This window comes from Dermacentor variabilis, chromosome 1 (genome assembly GCF_050947875.1).
Source record: "Dermacentor variabilis isolate Ectoservices chromosome 1, ASM5094787v1, whole genome shotgun sequence".
NCBI classification, from domain to species: Eukaryota; Metazoa; Arthropoda; class Arachnida; order Ixodida; family Ixodidae; genus Dermacentor; species Dermacentor variabilis.
Genome location: NC_134568.1, coordinates 74,545,928 through 74,558,930, shown reverse-complemented (window position 1 = coordinate 74,558,930; position 13,003 = coordinate 74,545,928). Strand labels below are relative to the sequence as shown.

At 45.2% G+C, this 13,003-nt stretch overlaps 1 protein-coding gene across 8 annotated transcripts in view; it reads right to left on the bottom strand.

Annotated features, from left to right (window-relative positions):
* LOC142579625 (uncharacterized) overlaps window positions 1–13,003 on the bottom strand; it is a 101,982-nt gene that overhangs the window by 47,972 nt on the left and 41,007 nt on the right. The window contains exons 1-2 of one of the 8 annotated variants that reach the window (XM_075690028.1): window positions 1,606–1,820; window positions 1,463–1,537 (exon numbers count right to left, since the gene is read on the bottom strand). The exons of 2 other annotated variants lie outside the window; for them this stretch is intronic. In XM_075690028.1, the coding sequence (XP_075546143.1) occupies window positions 1,463–1,537; window positions 1,606–1,640 (110 nt within the window). In that variant the 5' untranslated portion in view covers window positions 1,641–1,820. Of the gene's footprint in view, window positions 1–1,462; window positions 1,538–1,605; window positions 1,821–8,279; window positions 8,344–13,003 lie in introns of those variants that run through there. 5 more of the 8 variants (XM_075690054.1, XM_075690045.1, XM_075690070.1 and 2 more) reach the window with 5 other exon arrangements.

Below are 13,003 nucleotides of genomic sequence, written 5' to 3'. Positions count from 1 at the left end.
CCTACAGTGCGTGGGATCTGCATATTTTTATGCCCTAAAACTGCTTACTGGGCTTTGAGGTACACCATATAGTTGAGGTCTCCAAATACATCAGACCCCCTATGGTTAAAATTTTCTGCATTCTGCCCACATGTGGTCACCGTGGTTGAGATGTTGAACCCACAATCTTGAAGCTGAGCAACAGAGCCCCATAACCACAATGGTTATGGTGCTCTAAATTACCTCTAAAAATATGCCACATAATTCAAAGGCAAAATTTCCGAGTATAGGTACCTGCTAAAAAGGCAGAAGCAAACTGTACTGAAACTGTTCTGTTCACTTTATACGCACGCACACACAATGGTATCAGAAGGAGTGAAGTGGAAGGGGCAGTAAAGTAATGATGAAAGTTCGGTGGAAATGCAAACGCCTGCCACCGCTTACATACCGTGACTTCAGGAGATTGGTCGCTTATTTTCTAATATTAGAAGCACACTCAGCAGCAGGACACAGCCTCACACTACAAAATAAACAATGCGGGCTTTAAAATGACCTACATTACAGGTCTTATTAAGTCCACCAGCCTCATTTCATCACCGTGTTTTACTGCTTTTATACATTGACATGAAAGGTATTAAAGAATAACGCTCAAGGAGCGCGGACGTACACACAGTTTTAGCAACACAAACCATATGGGAAGCAATCTGCCATGAGTGCCTAGATTCTTGCTAACTGGCATACGCATATGAATACCCCTAACACGCAACGAACGCGGAGTAATCGTGATTAAGCACATGCCATATTATCAAGATTACGTAGACACCTTACTTTTCGACCTTCCGATGGAACGAAAAACGGCGCGTGGCAAGGCGAGCATACAATGCAAATCAGTTAACAAGCAAACTATCTAGCAATGAAAATCCTACGGTTGCTTGCAAGGGGACAAGACAAACAACAGCGGTTAACGACACCAAAATGTTACGTCGGCAAAATCTTGCAAGCGGCGATGACTGCAGTTGCGTGGTAATGCCACGTAACGGCATATAATTTAAGCAAGAAGAACGCTATTGACATGAACATACAATGTAACACAAACAACATTTAAGTAAAGCTGCTGTTGCGAAGAGATGCACAGGAAGTCTCAAACAAATAAGAGCCGAAATGAAAGGTCATGAACGTTTTCCATACGGCTGCTTGAGACGCGCCTGTGGAACACCCATGCAGCGCTGTTATTTAACGGTCGGCATTCTAATGTTCGGTTAAGCACCTTCGATTTTGTTGGTGCAGAATAAGCCTTCAGGTGTTGTCGAGACACAGACTCTGGCTACTTGAACAACCTTCACTTTCACAAATATAGTACGTGATCATAAAGCGACCTATTCCGACCCCAAACCGCCACACTACGAAACAAGCATGACTGCGTCAAAATTAATAAAGAAAATCGTAAAACAGTATATTCTGTGTATGCGGGACGGCAACTTACACGGTCTCATCGTCACTTGGAAGCCCATCCGTTTCGAAGGAGATGCTGCGTCCTGCTGAAGCTAGAGGCTGAATGCTGATAATACAACAGGCATTAGCACATCGGAAAGCTCGGAATCTACGTCGCAGAAGCAGACTGCTTACCGTTCAGTCTTACTTCTACACAGGCTCGTTGCCATTTTCAGGTCAGCCGTTGATATCGCCAAGCTCAGCGGGCTCAATGTCGCGCACTCAACAAAATTTTCGGAGGTGAACCATTGAATGGGGGACGTCAATGCACGCGAGAAACGAACAGGCAGCAGCCGAGCGGCCGAGCGATCACGGTCGTGCTCATTGTGGCCAACGGCCGGATATCACTTGACGTCAGATCCGCACAGCTGTCGCTTGGCCCAACTATGCCCAACGTTGGCTCTAGTACACTATACTTACCGACCTGCTTTTACCATTCAACACCGGCGCTGCAGCCAGCTGTGCCTTGCCAGGCCGCGATGAGGGGCGTAATGAGTGCTGGTTAGAAAAGTTTAAAAAAAAAAAGAAATGCCAACAGCACTTTCTGGTGTTTATATATATATATATATATATATATATACAGGTTGGTCCCACATAATTTGAGTCAAAGTTTTAAAAATCGAAGGCATTTCGGACGCGAGTTGAACCGAATGCATAATGTTGGCATTGGCCTAGAATGACTAAGGTTATGTTTTATTTTCCCCTTAACTAACGGATTAGTTATGTTTAATTAAGCAACATTTTAAATATTGACTGCAGATCCCAAGGGTGATACGCAAAGTTGTAGAGCACCTTGAGAAACCTCTAAATAGTTTCCCACACGATATATCTCATGTGGTCCTTTTTTTTTTTTTGCGTTCCGAACAAAGCACGTGACGGGACGCGTTCCGAACAAAGCACATGAAAATAGCACGTGACGGGACGCTTGAGCACTGTTTTTGTGCTGCTCTCAAGCGTGCGATGGCAGAACAAGGTCGGCAACGCTCGGCCAGCAGCATGCATTTGCACCGCCATGCGATAAGAGCCGCATGCCCAGATACCTACATCAGGCATAACACCTTGTCGCGGGCGTCTCGCTGCAGCCGACCTTGTTCATCCATCGCACGCTTGAGAGCAGCACAATAACAGTACGCAAGCGCCCCGTCACGTGGTATTTTTTTCATATTTCGCGGGCTTTCTTTGGAACGCTGAAAAAAAGGACTACCTGAGATATATCGTGTTGGAAACAATTCATTGAGAAGTTTCTCAAGGTGCTCTACAACTTTGCGTATCATACTTGGGGTCTGCAGCCAATACTTAAAAAGTTGATTAATTAAAAATAACTAATCCGTTAGTTAAGGCGAAAATAAAAAATAACCTTGGTTATTCTAGGCCAATGCCAACATTATGCATTAGGTTCAACTCGCGTCCGGAGTGCCTTTCATTTTTTAAAACTTTGGCTCAAGTTATGGGGGACAACCTGTATATTGGTGGTGAGGCCCTTCCGTGTTATTTCCACAAAAAATGGTTTGGCGTGAAGTGTGAACAAACTGGGGCAGTGCGTTCGTTCGCTCTGGTGAAATTTTCACTCACGCGGCTCCTGTCGTCTCACTCATCATCATCAGCCTATTTTATGTTCACTGCAGGACGAAGGCCTCTCCCTGCGATCTCTAATTACCCCTGTCCTGCGCCAACCGATTCCAACTAGCACCTGCGAATTTTCTAATTTAATCACCTCACCTAATCTTCTGCCGTCCTCGACTGCGCTTCCCTTGTGTGAAGAAACACCATGGGGCAGTGGGAGGCATTCGTTCGCTCTGGCGAAATTTTCACTCACGCGGTTCCTGTAGTCTCACTCATCATCATCAGCCTATTTTATGTTCACTGCAGCAGGACGAAGGCCTCTCCCTGCGATCTTTAATTACCACTGTCCTGCGCCAACCGATTCCAACTAGCGCCTGCGAATTTTCTAATTTAATCACCTAACCTAATCTTCTGCCGTCTTTGACTGCGCTTCCCTTGTGTGAAGAAACACCATGGGGCAGTGGGAGGCATTCGTTCGCTCTGGTAAAATTTTCACTCACGCGGTTCCTGTAGTCTCACTCATCATCAGCAGCCTATTTTATGTTCACCGCAGGACGAAGGCCTCTCCCTGCGATCTCTAATTACCTCTGTCCTGCGCCAACCGATTCCAACTAGCGCCTGCGAATTTTCTAATTTAATCACCTCACCTAATCTTCTGCCGTCCTCGACTGCGCTTGCCTTCTCTTGGCACCCATTCTGTAACACTAATGGTCCAACGATTATCTAACCTACGCATTGCATGGCCTGCCCAGCTCCATTTTTTTCTCTTAATTTCAATTAGAATATCGGCAATGCCCGTTTGCTCTCTGACCCATACCACTCTCTTCCTGTCTTTTAACGTTACGCCTAAGATTGTTCGTTCCATCGGTCTTTGCGCGGTCCTTGACTTGTTCTCAAACTTCTTTGTCAATTACCAAGTGTCTGCCCCATATGTTAGCACCGGTAGAATGTACACCTTTTCAATGATAGAGGTAAGCTTCCAGTCAGGATCTGACAATATGCCTGCTGTATGCACTCCAACCCATTTTTATTCTTCTGTAAATTTCCTTCTCATGATCAGGGCCCCTGTGAGTAATTTACCTCAGTAAACGTACTCCTTCACAGATTCTCTAGGGCGTCTAGGCTGACCGGCGATGCTGAACTCTTGTTCCCTTGCCAGGCTATTGAGCATTATCTCTGTCTTCTGCATATTGATCGTTAACGCCACTCTTACACTTTGTCTGTTAAGGTCCTTAATCATTTGTTGTAACTCCTTCCCAGTGTTGCTGAACAGGACAACGTCATCTGCAAATCGATGGTTGCTGAGATATTCGCCGTTGATCCTCACTCCTAAGCATTCCCAGTTTAATAGCTTGAATACTTCTTCCAAGCACGCAGTGAATAGCATTGGAGAAATTGTGTCTCCTTGTCTGAGCCCTTTCTTTAAAGGCATCTTCCTACTTTTCTTGTGGAGAATTAAGGTAGCTGTGGAATTTCTGTAGATATTTTCGAAGACATTTACGTAAGCGTCCTGTACTGCTTGATTACATAATGCCTCTATGACTGCTGGTATCTGTACTGAAACAAATGCCTTCTCGTAATCTATGGAAGTCATATAGAAAGGCTGATTGTACTCTGCAGATTTCTCGATTACCTGATCGATGACATATGGATGTGATCCCTTCCTGAAGCCAGTCTATTCTCTTGGCTGACTGAAGTCCAGTGCTGCCCTTATGCTATTGCGAATTATCTTCGTGAGTATTTTATACAATACTGGAAATAAGCTAATGGGCCTATATTTTCTCAATTCTTTAACGCCTCCCTTTGTGTGGATTGGCATTCTTCCAGTGCTCTGGGAACCTTGAAGTCGTGAGACACTTCGTGTAAAGGGCCGCAAGCTTTTCAAGCATGATGTCCCGTCCATCTTTGATTAAATCTACTGTTATTCCGTCTTCTCCGGCCGCTTTTCCCCGTTTCATGTCTTGCAAAGCACTTCTAACTTGATCGCTAGTTAAAGAAGGAGCCTTAGTAACCTGTTCATTACTACTTCGAATGGAGGTATCGTGGCTGCTCTGGGTACCGTACAGGTCAGTATTGAATTCTTCCGCTGCCTTTACTATATCTTCGAAATTGCTGATGATATTACCCTGCTAATCTCTCAGTGCGTACATCTTGGCTTGTCCTATGCCAAGTTTCCTTCTCATTGATTTCAGGCTGCGTCCATTCTTTACTGCTTCCTCAGTCTTTCTCACATTATAATATCGAATATCGCTTACCTTCTTCTTGTTGGTCAGTTTTGACAGTTCTGCGAATTCTATCTGCTCTCTTGAGTATGACGCTTTCATTCTTTGTCGTTTCTTTATTAGGTCCTTCGTTACTTGGGCGAGCTCACCTACTGGTTGCCTTGGTGCCTTACCTCCCACTTCAATTGCTGCTCCTGAAGCTAGCCTAGTTACGCTTTCATTCATTACCTCTATGTCATCTTCCTCTCTCTGTTGTAAGGCTACATATTTGTTTGCAAGTACCAGCCTGAATTGGTCTGCTTTTACCCTTACTGCGTCTAGGTTGGCCTGTTTCTTCCTGACCAATTTTACTCTTTCTCTCTTCATATTGAGGCGAATCCTAGACCTCACTAACCTATGATCACTGCACTTTACCCTACCTAACGCTTCCACATCCTGCACTATGCTGGGATCGGCAGAAAGTATGAAATATATTTAATTTCTTGTTTAACCATTAAGGCTTTTCGTCTTACCGGGTGTTATTAATTATGCGCTGTCGGTTATTTGCACAAGTAGAATTACAGAGTCATTCAGCGCAAGTGCACTTCAACTAATTTTAACAGTAGTCTAGCACGCGTTGGATACCGACCCAACAAGGCATGCAACCGTTGTAATACAAACGCTATTGCACCGCTGTCAGATGGGAAGAGGACTTGGCACCCGGAGGCGCCGCGTCCCAGAGCTTACATGTACGCATCAACTCAAGATCATTCGATACATTGACCCCGGCGCTCCCCCTCAACCCGAGCTGACTGGGCGGGTGGACTTGGTTCGGGCCAACGGTCCTTCCCGGACAAGGGGGCTGTTGTAGTGCAGCACAGCTGAGGAACTGCACTCAACACACAAACAGCCACGTCGGTCTTACAGGACACAAGCCTGACTGACCCTCGGACTGCCTTGAAGCAAAAAAGGTCAATGCATACAACCATGAAGAGCACCAAAGCCATCCACGGGGCAGCGTGACCACACGAGGGTGTGCCACAACCGGTTCCGGCTCTGGGTTCCACTGAGACAAACAAAACCCCGTAGATGGACTGGCACACACGGCCGAGTCGAGCGACCTTAGGAGCATGCATCATAACTTAATGGTTAAAAGCACTTCTTGTTGGGCTAGTTGGTAGCTGTTCATTATAAAATATGAAGGCGCCAAATAAACAGACATACACAAGAGAAGAGAACGGGACAGGGCGCCTGTCCCGAACGGGACAGAGAACGGGAGGCGCCCTGTCCCGTTCTCTTCTCTTGTGTGTGTCTGTTTATTTGGCGTCTTCATATTTTATAATAACTTAATCGATAGCTTTCCACCTGACTCATCAAAAATCACGGCAGGACGAGCCCACACTTCGAGAAACTTCTTCTCGCCCAAGAGGTGCCGCTCCCGGGTGAGATGGAACCAGACCTCCCTCTGAGCTTTAGCAAACACTTCGTGAATGTCCGGCGCTCGACCTCCGAAAACTGCATCACAGCGTGCCAACCAAACTTGGTATGAACACTCGGCGAGAAGAAGCACGAACTGGTTGATCGCCTGATTAGGCAAAGGGTGTAAAAATCGAACTGTCTGATAAGGAACGCCTGGGAGCTTAAAGAGACTAGCAATCCTTTGGAGAAGAGCTGCAGGAAGCAAACATTGCGTAAAGATATGAACCGAGTCCTCACGAGCGCCACAGAAGGGGTACACTCCACGAGCCGGGACGGCTGTGAAGAGCTTAGCTCAACGGCAGGCACCGTCGCGCCAGGCGGTACATGAACGTAGCTCGCTTAGCAGTATGTGCCTTCCTGTGACCTTTGTCGCCCGACAACATGCAATGATCACCTGAGGCTCTTCCGAACGTGACGGCTGTAACCGCGTATCTAGTCCCACCTGACCTCTAACGTGGAGCCGGCACAACGCGAGGTGAGAAACAAAAATTACGGATTAAAAAAAAAAACGCGCTTAAATGTTGCTGTCTATTTGAATGATATATACGCAAGGTAACTTTTATTTTGAGATCATTCATTATTACGTTTCCAAGCCAATTCGGAGCTCCGATAGACGTTGTGGAGGTGTTCCGCTGTAGTGCTATATGCGTTACGTTACTATATGGTAGTTTCGATGCAATGGCGCTCGCGACGCTTCATGTGATCGATTAATTACCGTTTCAATTAATCGACTTATGTTTTATTTGTGATTATTCGGTTGAGATCACAAGCAATATCAGGCGCACATCGGTTTCCTGCGTCCTCACGTCACCTTACACAACAGCAAGGGGGAACCACGCACAGGGAACGACATATCTGCAGTGTTCCAACACGCCTATAGTATACAGGACTAAGTGGCTACTCAGGACAAAAGCCATTCATGCGCTCGACACTTCGAGCCAGTGGAGAGAAAATCTAACGCTATGCAAGTGCCTCTTCAGAACTTTCTACGACAGTGGTTAACAGCTGTGGACCTTCACTTGCGTCGAGTGTGCATGATATGCTTGATATGTCCCTTCATGCAGCGTAGCGCTGACAGGCAAGTGTTAATCCGAACAGCACAAGGTTTGCTTTTTCTATAAAGTTTGCACATAAATCTCGCACTGATCTTTGTTGATTACTTTAGCTCCCGAACGTAAATCCAGAAATGCGATTAATCGATCTTTGTTGATTACTTTAGCTCCCGAACGTAAATCCAGAAATGCGATTAATCGATTAATAAATTGGTTTAAGATTTCAGACTATTCCGACGGAGCCTGGTGACCCTTGAATTAATGTTGGCTGTATTTATGGACACAACTACGAAAAAAAAGATGTAAAATTACTTTTGTCAGAAACGATGTCCACATGTTCGAAACCACAGAGTGTAAACAAGCTGTTGCTGCTGCTGCTGCTGCTGCTGCTGAGAGTCACATTTGTCGCGTACGAGCGAAATATTTTTCCGTTTCGTTTTGCTGAGTAAACGTATTTGCTTGATTTGAACTTTCGCGTAGCCAAGGTTAACAAAATTATTATAAAAGCACTTACAGTTAAGGCGAGCAGCTATTTACTGTGTAATGAACGAGCAGAAGGGGAACCGACGGGCTCGATCTTTCGTCAGTCACAAGTTCCCAACAATACGGTATTGTACTGTTTACAACTCCGAATACAGGTGCAGCAGACGACGCGAATGACATTGCATTGTTTTCTGAGAAAAAACTTTCTTGGGCTGTAGAAAGTTCAACAAGGCTGATAGCGCTGTCCCGTGTCTCTGTCAGGTCCCTGTCTTTTTGAATTGCGCTATAGCTAGGCTTTGCTATTATAAGTAAACTGTAGAAAGTGTCTTGATTTGCATAATATACAGCAAGAAACTTAACACATTTAATGGTATAATCGTGTACAAAACGCCCTTGACACACCCTTAATTTCGACATTCCAAGTGGCGTGTAACTGTGACAAAAGCGCCTATGCCAACCTCAAGAGTGTAACGAATGGCCCATTTTCGCAGGTTATGTGGATGTGGATGCCATGTGGATAAGAGTGTGTGAATGCTTTAGTATGGTATAGCACAGTAACACTTATAAGGTGTTACGATATTATTTCTACCAATCGTTGTTCTTATATAAATTAATGTAAATTAACAATTTTATGTTGTGCTGTTCACCAGCACACGGACGCGTGTACAATATATATTTCACAAATGTGCGCACATGACCCCGTGTTTATGCAAAACACAGGAGTTCATCGTTCCGATCGGTGACCTCCCAAGTATGGCTATAAATTCCAATTGAGTAGCCTTGTATGACGTCTCGCAAATAAAGAAGTGGGCTGCAACTTGTGCCGTTTGTCACCTCCTCACTGTTTGTTCTGTACCATGGGGTGTACGGAAATAATTACAGTATTGTAAATCGACGTTATTAGTGATGTCGTGATTGTTACAACCATTTGTTCTCGACGTGGTGTTGATGCACATGTGACAGCAAAATATTTTGAGTAGCAGATTCTGTTAAGCGAGTAAATATTGAGCCACAGTTTTGCGAGGTAGTATAAATTGCTTTGCAATCTATATGATCTTTTTGCTACATCTAATGTTATTCCTGCCTGAAGGGCGTAATTCTGTACACACACCCGTGAAAAGCTGACGCTGTTTAGGGAGTGAAGTTAATTCCACTCTCAACTATAGAGTGTTGCCAAACACCTCTTTAGAAGGTGAGTTATTACACAGTATTACGCCCTGATGGGTGTAATTTGATTTACAGTGTACGTTGCGTTAACAACAAAAATATCGCGCATAGATTGCTTCAACAGAGATGAAAAGCTACAAACCACCACTGTTGACCCAGATGCACGAGAAAGCCAGCGGAGGTGGCAGGGGAACGCTTCGTATTCCGTATACGCATAACGCAGCCGTCGCGGTGGCTTAGCGGCTATGTTGTTGCGCTGCTAAGCACAAGTTCGCGGGATCAAATCCCCGCTTCGGCGCCCTAATTTCCATGGAGGCGAAGTTGAAAAATGCCCGTGTTCCGTGCATTGGGGAGAAGATCCCTTGGTGGACAAAATTAATCCCCCACCACGGCGTGCCTCGTAATCGTGTTGTGGTTCTGGCACGTGAAACCTCCGAACTCATTATTTCACGCATAACACAGCACCGGAAGCTCTAGTATATCGCCGCATCCAATGACGCCTCAATTCCTCAGCCGATCAACAAATAATTGCGTCATCTTTCTAATACCATCAGTCCAAACGCATGCAATGTGGAGCACTGCTTCGGCCTTGAAATACAAGTCGTTACATCACGGCAATGGAAGATGACTCTGAAATTTTTATACATTGGGAAACGATAACGCTTGGAGATAGTTCCCTTCCTGGCATCCAGTTTCTGACACCGAAGTTAACCGAGTTTTTGTGGGAATTGTTTTTTTTTTCGAAGACCATAGAAGCAATAAAAATTAGGGGCGTGTGAATATTCCACATTTAGAATACAAATCGAATAGTCCTTGGTATTCCATTTGCAATTGATTCGAGAATTCACTAAGAGAAATTGTCGCATATTCGTTTCTGTTCAAATATAAGGCATAACAGCACTTATTAAAGTCTAGCGGAAGAGAGGAGTAGGAAAGTCAGTACTGCATGCTCTGAATGAGTCGTCAGCAGGAGAGTTGAGGTTGCTGTGCACCAGCGGCGTAACCAGAAATTTATTTCGTCGAACAGGGGGTCTCTGTCGGCGCCACTACCACTCGTCCTCTCCTCCACCCTCTTGTATATCACCTGCGGCCAGTTCCTTTTTCATATGCACTTTCATTTCTGTTTATTTATAATCTGTACATTTCAATTAAATAAACAAAGAATTCCCCCTATGCTTTCCTTGCCGTCATTGTCTGTTGGCTTCATTTTGTTATGTGTATAGAGGGTGTGCTTTTTTTTAGCTGCACGCAATTTTTAAACATTGCCTGTGGCAGGAAGCACGATTCTAACCCTTGGCCAAAATTACTCGACGAGGCGGCCATTACTTCTACGACAAAGCAAAACGATTAATTATGTAATTAAAATAATTACGCAAATTAACTTTCTATTTAATTAGTTTACGGCAAATATTTTAATCTACATGTAGCGGTGAGTTCGCATGGCGTATCCACTTGGTACGAATTCTCTTGACTGCGCCAGTTTCGGGATATTCATTTTGAAAGTTTCCGACAAAATGCATTGCTATTCTTGTTATATTTGTGTTTTAATGCATAAAACAGTGTTTTCTTAAAGGAAGTAACTGGAACGCCAATGCATTTCGTCGGACACTTTGAAGATTAATATCTCAAAACTGGTGCAGTCGTGAGGATTCGCTCCAAGTGTTATGCCTTGCGAACTCACCGGCTATAATTCGTGGATTGAAATATGTTCCGTAGAGTAATTGTCAAAAAGTTCATTATCGTAATTATGTTCATTATTCATTTAATAGTTTTGATATCTCGGAGAAGTAATGGCCGCCTTATCGAGTAATTTCGATCAAGGGTTGGAATTGTGGTATCTGCTATAGGCAATTTTTAAAAATGTAGAGCAACTAAAGAAAGGCGCTATATATATATATATATATATATATATATATATATATATATATATATATATATATATATATATATATATATATATATTGTCATGAGGGGAAAGAGATGCACTCAGGCTGAGGTGCTCGCACGGCGGGCTGAAGAGGCAGAAGTAAACAGGCGTTCTGGCGATTCATGGCCAATCCCCCGTAGTGGGTTGTGCTATATCTACAGGCACCAAACCAAACCAAACCACACTGGCGGACGACCGATTGTCTGCTTCACCCTCCTTTACAATGGCGCAGTCGACAGGACCACGCCGTCCTGGGTGCCAACTGCGGCGAGGGAAGGCCGTGCCCGCTTCCTTTGTCATGGATATCTCCCCCGGGACAAAAATGAACGAATAAAACTTTATTTGAAACAGTATCAGCTTCTTTCTGAGCAGCCAACGGATACCGTTCACGTCTTCCTTCCTATGCTACCGGCTGCAATGAGGACCGCGGCCCCCACTGCCCCTGGCTCAACGGATGGCGTTCCAGGTCCTTTGGGCTTGGGTCTGGGTGCCGTGAGTTCTGCAGCCGCTGCCGTATTCTCCGTGGATGCAACTAGTGGTTCCTCAAGAGGATCGCCCGACATCCTCACGGACCTCATGCGATCTATCTCACTGCTCGCAGAGCAATTTGACTGCGTCGCCTGGGTTACCTCCGGATTCTGGCGTACAGCCTTACCATCGCCAACTGTTTCGGAACTACCAGAGCTCAGCAGGTTTTAGGATGACGCTGACCTTTGGGTAGAAACGGCCAACGTGCTCGGCGCTCGCCATGCTTGGCCGGACCACGTTGAATGGACGGTTGCAGTAAACCGACTTCGCGGTGGCGCCAAAAGATGGCAAACAGGCACATTTTCCGAGGCGTTCTTGATCATGGTATCAGGGATGGCGTTGCAGACTTGTCTTATTTTTTTCTTTTAGGTTCTCTGATGTTGTGGTTGATGTCCGGTAGCTTGATCCTTGACGTAACCCCAGAGAAAGAAATAGAGGGGAATTAATTCTGGCGACCATGCTGGCCAAGCATGGCCGTCCAATCCACTGATGCGGGAATACTTTATGCATCCATTTGCAAGCTTTGCTGCTGCCGTGTGCGGGAGCACCATGATGCTAATACCAAATATCCTTGATTCTAGCCAACGGAACTTCGCACAGAAAATCCTCAAGCGCCCCATCAAGGATGTCGTTGACGTATCTTTCCCCAGTAAGCGTGTTATAAAAAAACGCGGGGCCAATGAGAGTTATTGGAATGCATCATGTAACCGCACAAAAACAAGGGACAAAGAAGGAACACACAGGACAGGCGCGGATCAAGGGTAGCACTCGAATTCACACATAGAAAGGCTGGAAGAACAGGGCCCATTGAACTAGAAAGTAGCGAATTTAACAGGGATAAGCGGGCTAGTTGGTGGTCGTTATTGGAATGCATCATGTAACCGCACAAAACAAGGGACAAAGAAGGAACACACAGGACAGGCGCGGATCCGCGCCTGTCCTGTGTGTTTCTTCTCTGTCCCTTGTTTTGTGCGGTTACATGATGCATTCCAATAACGACCACCAACTAGCCCGCTTATCCCTGTTAAATTTGCCAATGAGAGTGCCACCGCAAGTTAACCAACCACTGATATTGGTGATGTCTCTTCGAAACCCAGTGAGGGTTTTCGTCGCTCCAATAGTGAGCGTCGTAG